Genomic DNA, 18,969 nt, shown 5'->3' with positions numbered 1-18,969 from the left:
GCCTCTTAGAGAAAAAGCAGTGTGTGCCCATTATAGATTTACAGGAAGGAAAAAGGTGCCAAGAAGTTCAACATCTGTCCATACCAATACCAAGATGAGTCGTTCTGTGAATCCAAGTCTCCTCAGATTGACCTTGTCTCCCCAACTAGACTGAGACATCCGCCAGAAAAAGGCCTGCTTTCACTTTTTTGTAGCTCTCAAAGTGCCTAATACCGAACTGGGTACGTCGAAAACATTCAGTAAATTTACTGACTTCCTAACTGATCTCGGGTCATTGAAATTCCCTAGTTTAGTCCTCTTTTTGCATATTAAGTCGCTAAAGAGAAGCGAAACCTGTATCTCAGACTCAATAGTTTCCTTTATTCCAAACTCCACTGCGTCTATCCACCCTCAACCGCAGGGGCAGAATTGTTGCACGATTCAAATGCAGCGGAAGCCTCCAGGTCCCGCCACGGAAAACGCCCGCCCGCACGCCCGCTCCCCCGGGTGTCGCAGCCCTCGCGCCTGTCCCCGTTCTCCTCCTGGAAAGCTAAAACGCGCTCACCGACTCTGGGCCGCCGGGAGATCCCGCAAACGCAGTCGTCCCCTCGTCGCCGCTCTGTCAGGCAGGCACTTCCGGCGCGCGCAAAGACGTCAGCAAAAGCGCCCGCCTCTGGGCCCGCCTCCGGGGCCCGGGTCTAACGAGAGCCGGGAAGTGGCGCTGCTGCCGCTGATGCTTTCTCGTCTCTGGCGCCTGACCCATCCCGGCACCGGTGATGCCAAGGCCGCTGCGAGGGGCGAGCGAGAGTCGGGGTTGAGCCCCAACTGAGCCGAGGGCTCGCGCTCTTCTGGTCTCCCGGGCCCGCCCCATTAGAAGGTAACCGCCCCTTAGATGCGGCCTTTCTCCCTGCGGGTCGCTCCCCAGCCCCTGCCGCAAAGAGGTTTGCCCCTCTCTCCCTCCACCCTTTTTATTCCAGGACCATTACCTTTGCCTGCCCTCGCAGATCTTACCAGAACGGCTAACGTGTAAAGAGTGTCGAATGGGAAACTTTTAAAAAGCAACCTATTGATGTTGTGTTTCTGAAGTTGTCTAAATAATTCCCCAAAAAAATCCTCCCAAGCGTCAACCAGTTTTCCCATTACTTGGCGAGATGGTACGCCTTAGAATCAATATTTTGCCATTTGTGATAGTCCATCCTCCTATCTTAAATACACCCCGCACACGCTTTTGAAATCGAAAACTCGAACTTGGTTGAGTCCCTATAATTTTCACAGATAATTTGCTGACTTCGTAAAATAGGGTATGAAAATTCAATACAGATTATATTTGTAAACTTAAAAATACATGTACAGGTCAGTGTCCTTCAAGGCACTGAAACATTCATATAACAAAACGTATCATTTCATGATTTGGCAATAATATGCTAAGTTAGTGATTCGAAAGAACTTTATTTGCATCATCAAAATGTGACGCTAAAATTTCCTCTTAACACCACACCAGAGAAAAATATTAAGACAACCAAAAAGGTACCCACCCATAGTATTAGTGAAAAATCAATGGCTAAGGTTCTTTCTGAGCTCCCGGGCTCTTTCTGATGTGGGTAGGTAAGCTATCATGTTTATTTGAAAGCACTTTCTTGCTCTTAGCCTGAGGGGAGGTTAAGAGTAACCTCAGAATTTTTCCTCCATCTGAAAGGGTTAATGTAAATAATCTGCTTGAAAGAAGAACCAGAAAATACCTAAATGGTGTCTGGAGAAGAGGAATTTCTTAATTCATCTAGCTGGAGTCATTGTTCCTATCTATTACTAAGAAGTAAGGAAGGTGTATAAATCTGGCATAATTAAATCAGTGATTGCCTATATTGGTTTTACTTGGAATGAAGAATGTCTGGTTTAAATTGCCTCTGGGTTTATTTTCCTTTTTAGAAATGAGTGGCGGATTGGCCCCAAGTAAAAGCACAGTGTATGTATCCAACTTGCCCTTTTCCTTGACCAACAATGACTTATACCGGGTAAGTAAATTTTAGTATGGTTATCTACTGAATTGTCTATTTGAGATACATATTTAGCTGAAGCAAGCATTTCTCCTTAGCAGAATTCTTAATAAGTACCTTACAAGGCACTTGAACCACCAATACCAAAGACCTCTATTGCAAATGTAAGTGAAAAAAATTAGACACTTTAATTTCCAAAGAGAATTTGCAGTGCTTTTATAGAGAGTAACAAGTTCTTTATACACACGGAAGACATAGCTAGCATAATGAAGTGGGAGCAACTTGTGATACGCTAATGTTCCCTGCTCGCTTACTTGGCTTCTGACACTGGTAGTAGGGTGGAGGTTTTGGAGGAAAGGGCTGATCGAAGCAAACAGATCCCTTTTCTAACCCTCAAATTCTGAAAGTATGTCTTAATTTACGTATGTGGCAGAAACTTAACAGTTTCATAAATTTTGTTAATAAATCAATTCAGGATAGAGGTGACTGAGGGAGAGAAAAAACCCTTCCAGCGTCTTTTTTCACCTCTTTACCTTACAGAGAACAAAATTTCCTGTGCCTGTCCTGCAGATGGGTGGTTGAAAGGCAATGGAAAGAATGACGTGAATCCTTTCATTCAAGTGTGACCTCTTCTCTCCATATTTTGGGTAGACTTTAAGTAGAGAGATGCTGCATAGGTGCTACATAATACTTGATTAATTACTTAGCTAAGATAGCTTGAGTCTCAAAGAACAGAGGAGAAAATAAACGTTAGCTTTCTTCCTTGTATCAAAATAGAGACATTTCTGTGTTGGTTGAAAGCTTACTATATGCTGAGCACTCTTACATGTACTAGGAATACATCAGTGAACAAAAAGATGAAAATCCCTCTTGACACTAACAATATAGCAAGATAGAGAAACAATGTGAAATATAAAAATTTAAGTGCTAAGTTAATGTTAAGATGTTAGGTGCTAAAGAGAAAAAATAAAGCAGGAAAGGAGGACTATTAAATGTTAGCTTGGGAATGGAGGTGAAATTTTACATGGGTGGTATAAATCTTTATTAAGAAGGTGACTTTTGGATAAAGACCTGAAGGAAGTGAGAGGCAGCCATGCAGATGCCTAGGGGACAAGCATTTCAGGCACAGTCAATCAAGTGGAGAGAAGAGGAGGGGCAGTCAGAGGTAAGCCCATACAGGGGTGCCTTATAGGGCCTACATAGAGAATGGTTAGGACTCTGAGTGAAATGAGAAGCGTTTAGAAAGTGTTATACAGAAAACTATCTGTATTAGTCTTCAGAATTCAGTGTTGCTAACACTGCAATCCAGTTATACTATATCCTAGCATTACACAACTTAATCACAGACCTCAAAAATTTATTCGTGTTGATTGCATATATTAATGTATGCTAAAAGACGTTTCTAAGAAGTATTACATAATAAATAAGAACTATTAGTATATAGTTGGAGGCTGAAACAATAGAAATAGATGAGATGTTGAAGTACAAGTGAAGAAAGGGCCAACTATAAAGTTCCACCAACATATTAAGGGTGGGCAGAAGAAAGAGACCAGTTGGAATGGGTTTTTCATTATAGAAGCTTTTTTGTTTTATAAGTGGTCTAAGGACCTGTCTTCTGAAACAGTAATTGCTTGATGGGGTGGGGATAGGCTCGGAATAGTGATATTCCACTATATTAACATCTGAAGCACAAGGTTTCTCTGGAGCTGTGGTGAGGTTGATGGTTACCAGGATATACCACAGGAACACAGCATTTGTGCAATGTGGGTACCTTCACTCTACCACACCTATAAAGTGGGTTTTTTCCTCTGTATGCACTCTTTTGTCAGACATTTAGGAACTGAGGCAGATACCTGTGACTCCAATGACAAAAATAAGAATATTACTCTAGTCACTAAAAAAATACATCTTTTAGGGCCTGCCTTATAGCTTAAAGGTTAAAATTTTTCATAAACCAACAAAGAATGTGGTCAGTGTATAACCTGAAAATTTAATTTTTTTATGATTTTAAATTAAATTGTAAATTATTATGTGGTCTTCTGTTTCAGATATTTTCCAAGTATGGCAAAGTTGTAAAGTAAGTATTCACATCAAATTTTTAAATTTCATTTAAAAGCTTAGCTGAATTTGCTTCTCCATTATTTTTTTAATGGAATTAGATTTGCTATTTTTCTATAAAACATATTTGATATCAAAGAAAATGAAAATACTATTGTTAACATTTTTATGTATATTTCCATCATTTTTCCATGTGCATAAACGTGTATAGACAGTTTTTTAAGAGACTCAATTCTGTATGTGCAACTTTGTTGTCTTTTTTTTAACTTGACATTATATCATAAGTATCTTTCCATGTCCTATAAAAATAGATTCTCATATTTAATGATTTCATGTTATTCCTTTATATATCATTATTTAAATAATATAATTTTTTATCATATTACTGAGAACTAAAACTGATTCTGTTATCCAACATAAGTCATAAATTAAAGGCTCCAATTAAATATATATTTTGGTTACTAGAAGGTGTATTATCAAGTATACTATAAATGGATTATCAGTTGTCAAACAAATAGAATATAAAAACTAATATTTCAATGCATATGCTATGTAAAGTACTTATGAGACTGATAAATAAATAAAAAACATATTCTTTGCCTTCATAGAAAGTTTTGATATAATTGGAAAGACTAGAAACATACAGAAATGGCAGGAATGATAATATCAGTTGGGGGTCAGAGTTAAGAAAGGATAAAACGAACTTGAAGTTCTCATTTAATTCACTATTTTAAATCAATCAAGCAACTATATTATGGGGCAAAAAGTAAAAGCAAGATACTGTCATTCTCTCTATCTTTTAATCAATATATATTCTGGTATAAATTTAAAATCCCAAGAATTAGGGCCAACCCCAGTGGCCTAGTGGTTAAGTTCAGCACACTCCACTTTGGTAGCCTGGGTTCAGTTCTTGGGCGTGGACCCACACCTCTCTGTTAGTGGCCATGCTGTGCTGGTGGCTCACGTACTAAAAAAGTAGAGGAAGATTGGCACAGATGTTACCACAGTGTGAATCTTCCTCAGCAAAAACAAAACAAAACAAAACCAAGACTTTATGGTATAGTTCTCTTAACTGGTTGTTTTTATTCTAGCTTTTGATAAATGGATATTAAAACAGTTGAAGTTCATTTGCATCCTGAGGTTAACTTCTTTTAAACTTACTTCTCTATTAAAAAATCATCAAAAATGCTTCTAGGTACACTTTTGGGTCTTCAGAATTTCGAACAGTCATTATCAATCAAAACACTAATGATGATATGTAACAATGAGTATATAAATATGCTAGGCATTCTTCTAACCTATTTACACATATTATCTCATTAAATTCCCACAACTACCTTTTAAGGTAGATACTGTTGTTAACCCAATATTGTAAATGACAAAACTGAAGCACACAGTAAACATAAAGTATATTGCTAGTTAGTGTTGGAGACAAGATTTGAATCCAGCAGTTGATTCCAGAGCCTACTTAATTAGCTCTGCCATTACCTTTCCTTGGTTTTCCCTGTCTGTCAGAATCTCTGAGTGAATTTCCATATAAATATATAATTATAAACCATGAGAATGCTATGACGTTAAAGATACAGAGTTATAAGCACCTATAAACAGGGAAGATCTGATCTAGTCTAGAGAGTCAGGGTAGGTTTGCCTAAGTCAGTATCCTTTGAGTTGAAACCAAAGGCTGAGTAAGAGTTAAGTAGGCAAAAAGAAAGGGAGGAACATTTCAGGGAGAGGGAATAGCTTGTGTAATGGTCCTGTGGCAAGAGAAAATAAAGTGAGATCAAGAAACAGAAAGAAGGCCAATATGACTAGAGATGAGTGAGCAAAAGGAGAAAGCACAAGTTGAGTCCAGAGATGGAAACAGGTTCCCCTAATCTTGCTTCTTGACCATGTTACACGACACTTGTTTTTAATCCTAAGAGCACCAGGAATCTATTAAAGAATTTTAAATGAGGGAGTAACATGATTTATATTTTTAAGAGCTTATTCTGGTCTCAGTGTAGAGATTGGATTGGAGGTAAACATGAGCAGATGCAGGGAAACCAGTCCGAAAGCTGTATCTGTAGCCCAGGGGAGAAATTTGGACTGAGATGGTACAGGTGGAGAGGTAGAGATTTGTCAGACTTGAGAGAGGGTCAGATTTGAGAGACTGGTAGGCAGTCAAATGGGTAATACTTAGTGATGTACTTACTTTGTATATAAGGGTTGTGTGAGCGAGAAGGGAGTGTTATGGATGACACCCCAGGTTTCCCAGAATAGTGTCTGCCTCATACTATGTGCTTAACTGAGTACATCTTGTACCTTATATCAGGATAGGGTGCCACCATCTATGTCTTCACATGATGGAAACGTGGGAATCATCCTGGATTTGTCCTTTTCAAATTCTTGGTATAATATTTTTTTTCTGTTACCATAGAAGGTATCAAAGTAGTGTATTGTAATTGGTTTATAGGTCTCTCTCTATACTCTAAGCTTTTTCCTGAGGGTAAAAACCTTGTCTTACTGCCTTTATGTTATCAGTGCTTAGTGCCTGGGCTTGAGGTTACTGGAGTGATTGAATGACCACATGAATAAACAAACAGATGCAACTTTTGAGAAACTACTTTCCCATTTGTATCTATCTTTTTGTTTTACTTCATATGGAGCTAGGCTTAGTAGAAGTTACAGAGACAACCTTAAAGGAGTTTATATTAAAATAGATGAGATGAGGCATTGTTTATACATAAATAGATTTCAGTAGAGACTGGCAGAAAGGAGGAGAAATCAGTTCCAGTTAGAAGACTTACTTGTTCTGAACCCTGAAGAATGAGTAAAATTCTAATAGACAAAGATTGAGATTTGAAAGAAGATAGAAGCCATTTGAACAGAGGCACTGATGTGGGGGAGTTCAGGCCATGCTTTATGAACACTGAGTGGTTGTGGCTAGACCTCCTAGTTTGTGGGTGAGAAGGAGTGATGAAAGATGAGGAAAGAGGGAGCCAAATCATAAAGGATGTTGATTGCTGGACCAAAGAATAGGCAATTTGAAGAACCAAAGATTTTTGAGCAAAGGAATGATGTGATTTTATTTATTTCTTGAATGGAAGACTCTTCCACTAGCATATGAGAGAATTAACATCAAGGGAACCAGTAAGAATACACTATTAAAACTAATTTTCTTGTCCACCATGGACAAGAAAAAAAGCAGCTCAAATGGAAAAGAGGGGACAGATGAGAGAGATCATTAACTGAGGATGACTTAGAAAGCTAACACTTCTTGTGAAATAGTACTTTAAAAAACGATATTTATGACTTTGACCTTCACAAACATGAAAATTCCAAAAGTTAAAGCAACCATATTACTTCATGTTTCTTTTAAAATTGGTTAAAAACTTTCCTGCGTATCCTGACTAACTATGGTGGCCTTGAAGAGAACCGGTCTACACTTGAGCTTCATCAAGCACTTGGCTTCTCTTCTTTACTACTAAGCTCAATGAATAAAGAGATGCACTCTTTCAAAAAACTAAACCATTTTAGTTGCTCATTTTTCCCTAAATTATTTCAACTTATGTTTCTTTTCTGAATGAAATAAGACATCTCTTTTCTTAATTTAGCAGCATTATTTTACCAGTTTCATTCCAATAACTAAGAACCTAAACCCAAATCCAAATAAAATAAATTTTAAAATGTGAAATGTAATATTAAATAAAATTTCTGTTTATTCACTTGTATCCTTTTGTCTCTTTGCCTGTTAATCAGGTTTTAGAAAGTTATTAAGCTTTGTCTTGAACGTATTTTTTTTTTACTGTTTGAAAATAATTGCCAATTTATAAAAAGTTGCAAAAATAGTACAAAGAACATCAAAATATCCTTTACCCAAATTTACCTATTGTTAACATTTTACCCAGTTTATTTCATCATTTGCACTCTCTCTCTCCCTCATGTGTGTGTAAGTATGTATGTGTATATATATATATATATATATGTACATGTATGTGTGTATATATATACATATGTGTATACACAGTTTGGTTTTGGGAATCATTTGAAGGTAAGTTACAAACGTCATCGCCCTTTACTCAGATACTTTCAGTTGTGTATTTCCTAAAACTAGGGTTATATATTATATAACCACAGTACAGTTACCAAATTCAGAAATTTATACTAATAAAATAATTTTACTGAATCACCCGTCCATGTTCCGATTTTTCAGTTGACCTAATGATGTCCCACGTAGAATTTTTCCCCTCTGGTACAGGATCCAGTCTAGAGTTAGGTGTTGACTTTAACTGTCCTATCGTTTTAGCCTCCTGTAATCTGGAACATTTATAGAGAATATAGCTCTCTCCCATCTTTTTTCCCCCTCATTTTGTGTTTTTCTGATGTTGCCTCACGATTAGATTGGGGTTAAGTAGTCTTGGCTGGTATACTGTATAGGTGATGTTCTGTTCTGAGGGTATCAAATCTGGATTCATACAGTGTCCATCTGTCCCTCATTAGTGATATTAATTTTAATCACCCAGTCAAGGTGTTGACCAGTTTCTCCACTGTGTAATTATATTTTTTTTCCCTTTGCAACTAATAAGTAGTCTGTGGGAGACACCCTTAAAACAATGAAATATCCTATTCCACATAAAAATTTCATGTTAGATTTAGCATTCATTAAGGATTCTTGCCTGATCCAGTCTTTACCATGATTGTTGTAAATGGTGATTTTCCAACTCCAGCATTCTGTACATTCACTAGTCATCCCTTGGCCTTCTGCTGTAAGCAAGAGCCCTACCTTCTCCCTCATTTATCTTCTATTTCTTATTAATATAGACTTATGAATTCTTAATTTTTTCTATGGTTTATAACTCAATACTATACTTAATTGGTACTGAGATTGTCCTAGATTTGGCCAATGGGAGCTCCTTCTACCTGACTTCTGTATTCTTGTTCCATGCTCCATCGTTTCTTTTTATTTTAAGGATAACAAGATGTTCCAAGTTCATCTTGTACTTACCCTGGCCCAGCCTTGAAATCAGCCATTTCTCCCAAGAGCTTTGTTGAACATTGTTTTTTAAACTGTATTTAATGACATGCTGAACAAGGGTCACAGGATGAGGGATGTGTAAGAGGTCAGGACAAAGAGTAGGCTCTGTGCTCTTATCACCATTCCTGTCACTTAGGTACCTTGGATGGTATGGCTAAGGACCACAGAACTGGAGATTCTTTAAAAGAATATTAAGAATACAATTAGATTCTAAAACCTAGAAAAAAATAATTTAAGATTCCTCAGTTTTGTTTTGGCTTTTCCTGCATGGTGAGGGAGTTAGCAGAGAAGAGGAATTATGCCTACTCTCCAAGATTCCGTTGTCTCTGTAATCTCTTTACTTCATCCTTCAACCTCTGATTAATGTTTGCTTTATCAGATGCTCCTAATAGCTCTGCTCACTTGTGTTAAATCAGTATCACACTTTCTCATTTCCATGCTCCTTGATATCCCATGTTGTTGAAGAGATAGCTGATTTGTCAAATGTATTAATTTCTCTTACTTTGTGTTTTATTAACCCTTATTTGAACACTTGAGTTTTCCAAGTATTTATTAAAATCTATTTTATTTATTACTGCCTCATTATTTTTAACTGCCTATTTGTTTATGCTTTAAGGGTTACCATTATGAAAGATAAAGATACCAGGAGGAGTAAAGGGGTTGCATTTATTTTATTTTTGGATAAAGACTCTGCACAAAACTGTACCAGGGCAATAAACAACAAACAGGTAAGCCATTTTTTAACCCAAAAGCCTTTTTGCTCATTCAGGCTAAACATGTGGGGGATGCAGTGGATGGTCAAGTCTGATGGGTACAGTAGATTCTGAGGGTATTTAACTTATGGGAGAGAAAAGAGGTCAAAACTCTACTGGGTTCCCAAAACATTGGTAGAATCTAAGGAATAAGAATATATTCTACTGGATAGAATTTATCACAACTGAGTAGGGAATTGCTATAATAATCTAAAAAATAAAATGGAATTGAAGGTTTGAGGCAATGGGATCAAATAACTGTAGTTTTAGGTTTCGATGAAATACATCCTTCTGCAATTACATTTTTTTCTGGTTTAGTTATTTGGTAGAGTGATAAAAGCAAGCATTGCTATTGACAATGGAAGAGCAGCTGAGTTTATCCGAAGACGAAACTACTTTGATAAATCTAAGTGTTATGAATGTGGGGTGAGTATACCTAAAACAATGCAATTTTCCATAGTTTACTGTAAGGTATTTTTCACATCAGTGTTTTATTTGTGTTCTCCAAAACTTCTGACTGGCTAAAACTGGGTTATGAAAGTTATTTTACTTTGGAATTCCAGACTCATCTAAGGAAACTCAATTGAAATGCAGTACGTAAAGATAACCTGAGCTGGGTAATATACAGTGGTACTTTCTCTAGTTTCTAAATCTTTGAAAATTGTTAGATTAAAAACTGTTAGACTAATTACTTTACTGTTTTGAAAGATTTTAGTTCCCCATAAGTTTTTGTGTTAATAGGATATTACCTGTTTCTATAATACTTTGCCAGTGTTTAAGCATTACAGCTCAGTATAAGCATTATCTTATGACCTATTAATTAGGATATTGTATTAATAGGAATAATATTCCTATTAGTACTGCAAATGTTTTGTAACTGAACTATCCCCAAATTTTCATACCTAGTTCCCATCATCTGTCGTTATCCATTTAAACTTTTGGTGATTAGAGATATATAGCCAGAGAACAATTTTGCACAAGGCCCGTAATGATAGCAAGAGAACTTCAGTGTTGGTCTTAATTGCTGTCACTTTCCAAAATGCCTATATAAAATACTTTAAAAAACAGGGTCCCGCTGTATTACTGGGGAGAGGATTACTGAGAGACATTTTCCTGGCTACAAAATCATGAGGAAGATACAAGGAAATGATTTGGGGTCCTTTCCTCCGCTGCCACTCCCTACTTCTCCTTCCCCCAAAAGATATATAGATAAACAGATAGACGGATGGATGGATGGATAGATGGATAGAAGGAAAGAGCAAGCAAGGCCTTGGGTACATTCTGTCAATTTCTGTGATTCTAACCTGTGATTCTCACCTCTTAAGTTAATGTTTCAGAAACTGTGTTCTAGAGTCCTGAGTTTTGTTTAAAAAGAAAAGAAAAGGAAGGAAGAAATGGAGGAGTAGTCATGGTCACATATGGTTAGATAGATTAGTATGTATCCTCATATTCACAGTAAATATCAAATTATCTGAGAAATCCTGGATGAATCTATTAATCTGTCTTTTTGGTTTATGGATCCATAGATTTGTTAGACTTTGTACATGTTTATATTTCTTAAATTCCCCCCGCCCCGAAAAGAATCTGCTTACATTTATGTAGCCTAGTTTTTCCCAAAGTTATTTTACTACTAAATTCTTTTTTTTAAAATATGGGATATGTTAACATATTTTCTTATGCCATTATTCCAAAAACAGTTTGGAAAATGCTTCTCTAAGTACATTCTCTCAGCAATTCATTAACAATAACACCTCTTGGGTTCAGCCATGTCCCCAGATATTCAAAGTACACAGTCTATTTGATGCTTTGTGAACTAAAAAAGCATGATTATTTTTCTCTTCTATTGTTCTAATCCTGGCTTAGGCTCTCTACACTCCCTTTCTGTCACATGTTACTTCATAAATGTAATTTAGTGAGCTAATGTACAGATTATACAGTCATGTGTTGCTTAACAGTGGGGATACTTATGAGAAATGTGTCATCAGGCAATTTTGTCACTGTGACATCATAGTGCATGCTTGCACAAACCTAGATGGTATAGTCTGCTACACATCTAGGTTATATGGTACTAATTTTATGGGACCATCGTCTCATATGTGGTCCATTGTTGACCGAGACGCCATTGTCCTGTGTATGACTGTAGTTCATTGTCTTATGTTTAACAAATCAGTATTTTGGCTCATTATCATATTATGGCTAGTTTGGCACTGTCAAATATGAATATAATGCAAGCCATAAATGTAATTTTAAATTTTCAAGTAGCCACATTAAAAAAAGAAACAGGAAGGGGTCAGCCCTATGGCCTAGTGGTTAAGTTTGACACACTTTGCTCTGGCAGCCCGGGTTCACAGGTTTGGATCTCAGGTGCAGACCTACACCACTCATCAGCCATGCTGTTGTGGTGACCCACATATAAAGTGGAGGAAGATTGGCACAGATGTTAGCTCAGGGCTAATCCTTCTCAGCAGAAAAAAAAAGAAAAGAACCAGATAAAAATTAATAATATCTTATATTTAACCCAGTATATATCTACAATATCATTTGAACACATAATTAATATTTTTAAAAATTAATATATTTTACATTATTCAAAATCCAGTGTGTATTTACCCTTATCGTGCATATCAATTCAGACAGGTTCTTAGTAGCCATAAAAGAATTATACCTGGTGGCTACCATAATTGGACAGTGCAGGTAAAGTCTAGATGTAAGGAGCAAAATGAAATTAATAGGAAAAGTGAGGAAGACTTTAAATTTTCCGTTTGTTTTTAAAACAGAATGTTAAGCAACATTTTGGAAGTTAACAGGAATAGTTTTGTCCCCATTATATCAAATAATAACTTAAAATTTTTACATTTAAGATAGGTGGTCCATTTCCACTTAAATTTTGAATTGTTTTATATCCTGAAACTTGAGATTTAAAATGTTTGTAAGGGGGCCCGCCCCGTGGCCGAGTAGTTAAAGTTCCACACATTCCACTTCGGTAGCCTGGGGTTCACAGGTTCAGATCCTGGGTGCCGACTTATTCTACTCAGCAGCCATGCTGTGGAGGCATCCCACATATAAAGTGGAGGAAGATTGGCACAGTTGTTAGCTGAGGGCTAATCTTCCTCAAGCAAAAAAAAGCAGCATTGGCAATGGATGTTAGCTCAGGGTAAATCTTCCTCACACATAATAATAATAAAATGTTTGTAGGAAGAATACTTCTTTTACTCTTAGTGAAACTACTAAAATACTCCCTTATTGTTAAAGTTGTTTATTGGGAGTTATAATATCATAATCTCTTCCTTCTAAATATTAAAGTAATCAGTTTTGTTAATTTCTTTGTGTATATTCCCAGTGTGACAGTATTCTTTTGTAACTTCTAAAACCTTTTAGTCTTAGGGTACCAGGCAAGATTCTGTTAATAACACAACAAATATAGTATTTTTCTTTCCTTTTTAATGGGAAACAAAAGGAAAGTGGACACTTAAGTTATGCCTGTCCTAAAAATATGCTTGGAGAACGTGAACCTCCAAAGAAGAAGGAGAAAAAGAAAAAAAAGAAAATTCCTGAACCAGAAGAAGAAATGTATGTATAACCATTCTTACTAAGTACTTTATTGTGTTGCTTCTGTCTTTGTACTCTTGACTGAGTGTATTCTGATTTTTTTTTTTGGGTAATAATTTAGTGAAGGAGTAGAAGAGAGTGAAGATGAAGGGGAAGACCCAGCTCTTGACAGCCTCAGCCAGGCCATAGCTTTCCAGGTACTGAGCAGTTCCTTTAAAAGACACCATGCAGTAGCTGCCTTGGGTTAACAGTTGTGTATTCCTTGCTTACTTTATTGATCATCTCCTCATGGCAACCTCCGTCTTTCCCCTTCACTTCCTAAACTTTAGGAGGCAGGCTATTTCTTTAAGATCTTTAGAGCAGCGTGATGGAAAAGTTCTCCTTGGTTCTTTGTAGATTTTAAGGGCCCCATAACTCTTTTAATGTTTTAATCTGTTTTCATTATAGAATTGAGCAGAACTATTTGATTAAAATGAATTTATCCCAACAGAAAAGATTTTATTAAAGATATTGTTTTATTTTTTTTGGTCCTTTTTTTTCAGGCAACATTGGTTTATAACATTATATAGGTTTCAGGTATACAACATTATAATTCAACATCTATATACACCACAGCATGCTCACCACCAAAAGTCTAGTTTCCATTTGTCACCATACAATTGACCACCTTCACTCATGTTGCCCTTACCCTACCTCCCTTCCCCTGTGGTAACCACCAATCTATTGTCTGCTTCTGAGTTTTTTGTTTTTTTCTTTGTTTTGTTTTTTATATTCCACATATGAGTGAAATCATACAGTATTTGGGTTTCTCCATCTGATTTATTTTACTTAGCATAATACCCTCAGGGTCCATCCATGTTGTCATAAATGGCAAGATGTTATCCTTTTTTATGGCTGAGTAGTATTCTGTTGTATGTATAGTCATGTGCGACATAATGACATTCGGTCAGTGATATACCATATATACAATGGTGGTCCCATAAGATTAGTACCATATAGCTTGAGTGTGTAGTAGCCTATATCATCTGGGTTTGTGTAAGCATACTCTATGATGATCACACAATGACAAAATTGCCTAGCGATGCATTTCTCAAAAGGTATCCTCCTTGTTAAGCAACACATGACCATATATGCTGCATCTTTATCCATTCATCCGTTTATGGGCACTTAGGTTGTTTCCATATCTTAGCTGTTATAAGTAATGTTGCAGTGAACATAAGGGTGTACATATCTTTTCAAATTAGTGTTTTCATATTCTTCAGATAAATATCCAGAAGTAGAATAGCTAGATCTATGGTAGTTCTATTCTTAATTATTTGAGGAATCTCCATAGTGTTTTCCATAATGGCTGCACCAGTTTACATACCCACCAACAGTGTATGAGGGTTCTCTTTTCTCCACATCCTCTCCAACACTTATTTCTTGTCTTTTTGATAATAGCCATTCTAATGGGTGTGAGATGATGTCTCATTGTGGTTTTGATCCGCATTTCCCAAATGATTAGTGATATTGAACATCTTGTGTGCCCATTGGCCACCTGTATGTCTTCTTTGGAAAAATGTCGATTCTGCCCTTTTTTTAATCAGGTTATTTGTATTTTGTGTTGTTGAATTGTTTGAGTTCTTCATATATTTTGGATGCTAACCCCTTATTAGATCAAAGATATCGTTTTAAAAGAAGCTTCACTTCAAAACAAAACCAAAAACATACTTTTACCCATTAAAGGCCCTAACACAAGTACAGGCATACCTCACTTTATTGTGCTCTGCAGATACTGTGTTTCGCAGATATTGCGTCTTTTACAAATGAAGGTTTGTGGCAACTCTGTGTTGAGCAAGTCCATCAGCACCATTTTTCCAACAGCATTTGCGTGCTTCACGTCTCTGTGTTATGTTTTGTTAATTCTCACAATATTTCAAACTTTTTCATTATTATTATATTTCTTGTGGTGATCTGTGATCAGTGATCTTTGATGTTACTATTATAATTGTTTTGAGGTGCCATGAACTGCACCCATACAAGACAGTGAACTTAACTGATAGATGTTGTGTGTGTTCTGACTGCTCCCCTAACTGGCCATTACCCCATATCTCTCCCTCTCCTCAGACTTCCCTACGCCCTGAGACAGGATAATATTGAAGTTAGGCCAGTTAATAACCCTACAGTGGCCTCTAAGTGTTCAAGTGAAAGGAAGAGTCACATATCCCTCACTTTAAATCAAAAGCTAGAAATGATTAAGCTTAGTGAGGAAGGCATGTCGAAAGCTGAGATAAGGCCAAAAGCTAGGCCTCTTGCGCCAAACACTTAGCCAAGTTGTGCATACAAAGGAAAAGTTCTTGGAGGAAATTAAAAGTGCTACCCCATTGAACACATATATGACAAGAAAGTGAAACAGCCTTATTGCTGATGTGGAAAAAGTTTTAGTGGTCTGGATAGAAGATCAAACCAACAACAACATTCCCTTAAACCAAAGCCTAATCCAGAGCAAGGCCCTTACTCTCTTCAATTCTATGAAGGCTGAGAGAGGTGAGGAAGCTTCAGAAGAAAAGTTTTAAGGTAGCAGAGGTTGGTTCATGAGGTTTAAGGAGAGAAGCCATCTCCATAACATAAAAGTGCAAGGTGAAGCAGCAAGTGGTGATGTAGAAGCTGCAGCGAGTTATCCAGAAGATCTAGCTAAGATAATTAAGGAAGGTGGCTGCACTAAACAACAGATTTTCAATGTAGAGGAAACAGCCTTATGTTGGAAGAAGATGCCATCTAGGACTTTCCATAGCCACAGAGGAGAAGTCAGTGCCTGGCTTCAAACCTTCAAAGGACAGGCTGACTTCTTAGGGGCTAATGCAGCTGATGACTTTTAAGTTGAAACCAATGCTCATTTACCATTCTGAAAATCCTAGGGCCATTAAGAATTATGCTAAATCTACTCTGCCTATGGTCTATAAATGGAACAACAAAGACTGGATGACAGCACATCTGTTTACAACATGGTTTACTGAACATTTTAAGCCCTCTGGTGAGACATACTGCTCAGAAAAAACAGATTCCTTTCAAACTATTACTGCTCATTGACAATGCACCTGCTTACCCTAGCGCTCTGATAGAGATGTACAATGCAATTATTGTTGTTTTCATGCCTGCTAACATGGCATGAAGCCCATGGATCAAGATGCAATTTTGACTTTCAAGTCTTATTATTATTTCAAGAAATACATTTCATAAGGCTATAGCTGCCATAGATAGTGATTCAGTCTCTCTGATGGATCTGGGCAAAACCTTCTGGAAAGGATTCTCCATTCTAAATGCTATTAAGAACATTTGTGATTCATGGAAAGAGCTTAAAATATCAACATTATTAGGAGTTTGGAAGGAGTTGATTTCAACCCTCATGGATGTCTTAGGGGGTTCAAGACTTCAGTGGAGGAAGTAACTGCAGATGTGGTGGAAAGAGCAAGAGGACTAGAATTAGAAGTGAAGCCTGAAGATGTAACTGAATTGCTGCAATCTGATGATAAAACTTTAATGGATGAGGAGCTGCTTCGTATGGATGAACAAAGAAAGTGGTTTCTTGTGATGGAATCTGCTCCTGGTGAAGATGCTGTGAAGATTGTTGAAATGACAACAAAGGATTTAGAATATTCCATAAACCTAGTTGATGAAGCAGCAGCAGAGTTTGAGAGGATTGACTCCACTTTTGAAAGAAGTTCTACTGTGGGTAAAATGCTGTGAAACAGCATTGCATGCCACAGAGAAATCGATTGTGAAAGGAACAGTCAGTTGATGCAGCTGACTTCATTGTTGTCTTATTCTAAGAAATTGCCACAGCCACTCCAACCTTCAGCAACCACCACCCTCATCAGTCAGCAGCCATCAACACTAAGGCAAGACCCTCCACCAGCAAAGAAAAGATTATGACTCTCTGAAGGCTTAGGTGATGGTTAGCATTTTTTAGCAGTAAAGTATTTTTTAATTAAGATAAGTATGTACATTGTTTTTTTAGACATAATGCTATTGCACACTTAAAAGACTACAGTATAGTGTAAACATAACTTTTATATGTGCTGGGAAACCAGAATTTCATGGGACTCACTTTATTGCAGTGGTCTGGAACCAAACCCGCAATATCTCCGAAGTATGCCTGTATATGAAACATTTTTTGATGAAGGGAATATAATCTCCTGGTTTTATGTAACTACATTTTATTTTAATTTAGTTGATAAACTGTAGGTGCATATGTCAATTTATTTTTCCTTTTAGTTAACTAATGTCGTATTTTATATGATATTCCCATCTCCGGCAGGGATGGCAGATAGGCTTCATTTCACATGCCTGTCACTTAGTAGTAATTGCCTGGAATAATTTTGAGTAGCATGGTGAGACTAGGACATAACTCAGGGATGGAGGAGGGATGTCCTGATGGAGGAGAATTGTCTTCATGGGCTGGGAAAGTGGGGAGTGTTGGCACTTGTGGTGTGTTTTTGCCATGTTTTGAATTAGTGCACCATAATAATATTAAACTGGCTCTTGGTTTTGTTTTGTTTTGTTTGTTTCCTGAATCACATTACAGCAAGCCAAAATTGAAGAAGAACAAAAAAAATGGAAACCCAGTTCAGGGGGTCCCTCAACATCAGATGATTCAAGACGCCCAAGGATAAAGAAAAGCGCATATTTCAGTGATGAGGAAGAACTGAGTGATTAAAATTATATTTATTATATAAATATCATTAAAAAAATTTTTTTCAATCTTGGAGTACCAAGTTCAGTTGAAACTAAAGATTACTTTTAGAATTTGAGCATAAGAACACTTAGTCCCAGATAGTTTTTTACTATAAAATAGTTCATAGGAAATTGAGAAATAATTTAAAAGTATCAAGTTTCTATCTTGCCTTAGCAGAGTAAAAATTAAGATTTGCTAATAACCATTAATCTTGAAAACAGTTCATTTGAATAAAAAAGAAAACTTAATACTATCATAGTAATGCTGTTGTCATCCCAGGAAAAAAGATAGATATTAAAAAAATTTGTTTGAGAAGTTCGTTATAAAAGTTTATTTGTGTCTGATTGGTTTACATGAGGACTTTTTAAATAAATTTCGTCTTTAAAACAGTAACTTCATAAAGAAACTTCATAAAAAAAACTTCATGATTTATTGTTATTAAATGTTAATAAAGGGCTGGCCCCATGACCCAGTGGTTGGGTTCGTGCTCTCTGCTTCGGTGGCCCAGGGTTTCGCCAGTTCGGATGCTGGGTACAGACATGGCACCACTCATCAGGCCATGCTGAGGTGGTGTCCTACATAGCACAACCAGAGGCACTCACAACTAGAATATGCAACTATGTACGGGGGACTTTAAAAAAAAAATTACACAATGTTATATGTCAATTATATCTCAATAAAAATAAATTTCCAAAAAAAATAAATGTTAATAAAATTTTCAAGAGAATTTTGTTTTTAAATATGGATGTTTTGTCCTCTTATTTCTTTTAGCTTTAGCCCAGTGTAGATAAATTGTAATCACCCATAAAATATAAAGTCAAGGGGCAGGCCCAGTGGCGCAGCAGTTAAGTGCTCACATTCTGCTTCGGTGGCCTGGGGTTCACCAGTTCAGATCCCAGGTGTGGACAC

At 36.8% G+C, this 18,969-nt stretch overlaps 2 protein-coding genes across 18 annotated transcripts in view; one reads left to right on the top strand and one right to left on the bottom strand.

The window, feature by feature from the left end:
- PPHLN1 (periphilin 1) overlaps window positions 1-661 on the bottom strand; it is a 130,301-nt gene extending 129,640 nt beyond the window's left edge. For 6 of the 16 annotated variants that reach the window (XM_070271260.1, XM_070271263.1, XM_070271265.1 and 3 more), the window contains exon 1: window positions 545-617. The gene's annotated coding sequence lies outside the window, so the exon portion shown is untranslated. Of the gene's footprint in view, window positions 1-544 lie in introns of all 16 variants that reach the window. The other 10 variants (XM_070271261.1, XM_014740961.3, XM_070271266.1 and 7 more) reach the window with 6 other exon arrangements.
- Window positions 662-716: 55 nt separating this feature from the next.
- ZCRB1 (zinc finger CCHC-type and RNA binding motif containing 1) lies at window positions 717-18,800 on the top strand. Of its 2 annotated transcripts, none has more exons than XM_001914700.6 (8): window positions 717-856; window positions 1,906-1,991; window positions 4,022-4,050; window positions 9,662-9,773; window positions 10,116-10,223; window positions 13,255-13,367; window positions 13,468-13,543; window positions 17,911-18,800. In XM_001914700.6, exons 2-8 carry the CDS (start codon window positions 1,908-1,910, stop codon window positions 18,040-18,042), a joined length of 654 nt encoding a protein of 217 aa, XP_001914735.1. In that variant the 5' UTR covers window positions 717-856; window positions 1,906-1,907; the 3' UTR covers window positions 18,043-18,800. The 2 variants fall into 2 exon arrangements, with proteins under 2 accessions (XP_001914735.1, XP_023499162.1); XM_023643394.2 differs by having other exon boundaries at window positions 13,222-13,367.
- The last annotated feature ends 169 nt before the right edge of the window (window positions 18,801-18,969 follow it).

The sequence above is a fragment of the Equus caballus genome, chromosome 6, assembly GCF_041296265.1.
Source record: "Equus caballus isolate H_3958 breed thoroughbred chromosome 6, TB-T2T, whole genome shotgun sequence".
In the NCBI taxonomy this organism is placed as follows: domain Eukaryota; kingdom Metazoa; phylum Chordata; class Mammalia; order Perissodactyla; family Equidae; genus Equus; species Equus caballus.
This window is presented reverse-complemented; position numbering and strand designations above follow the sequence as displayed.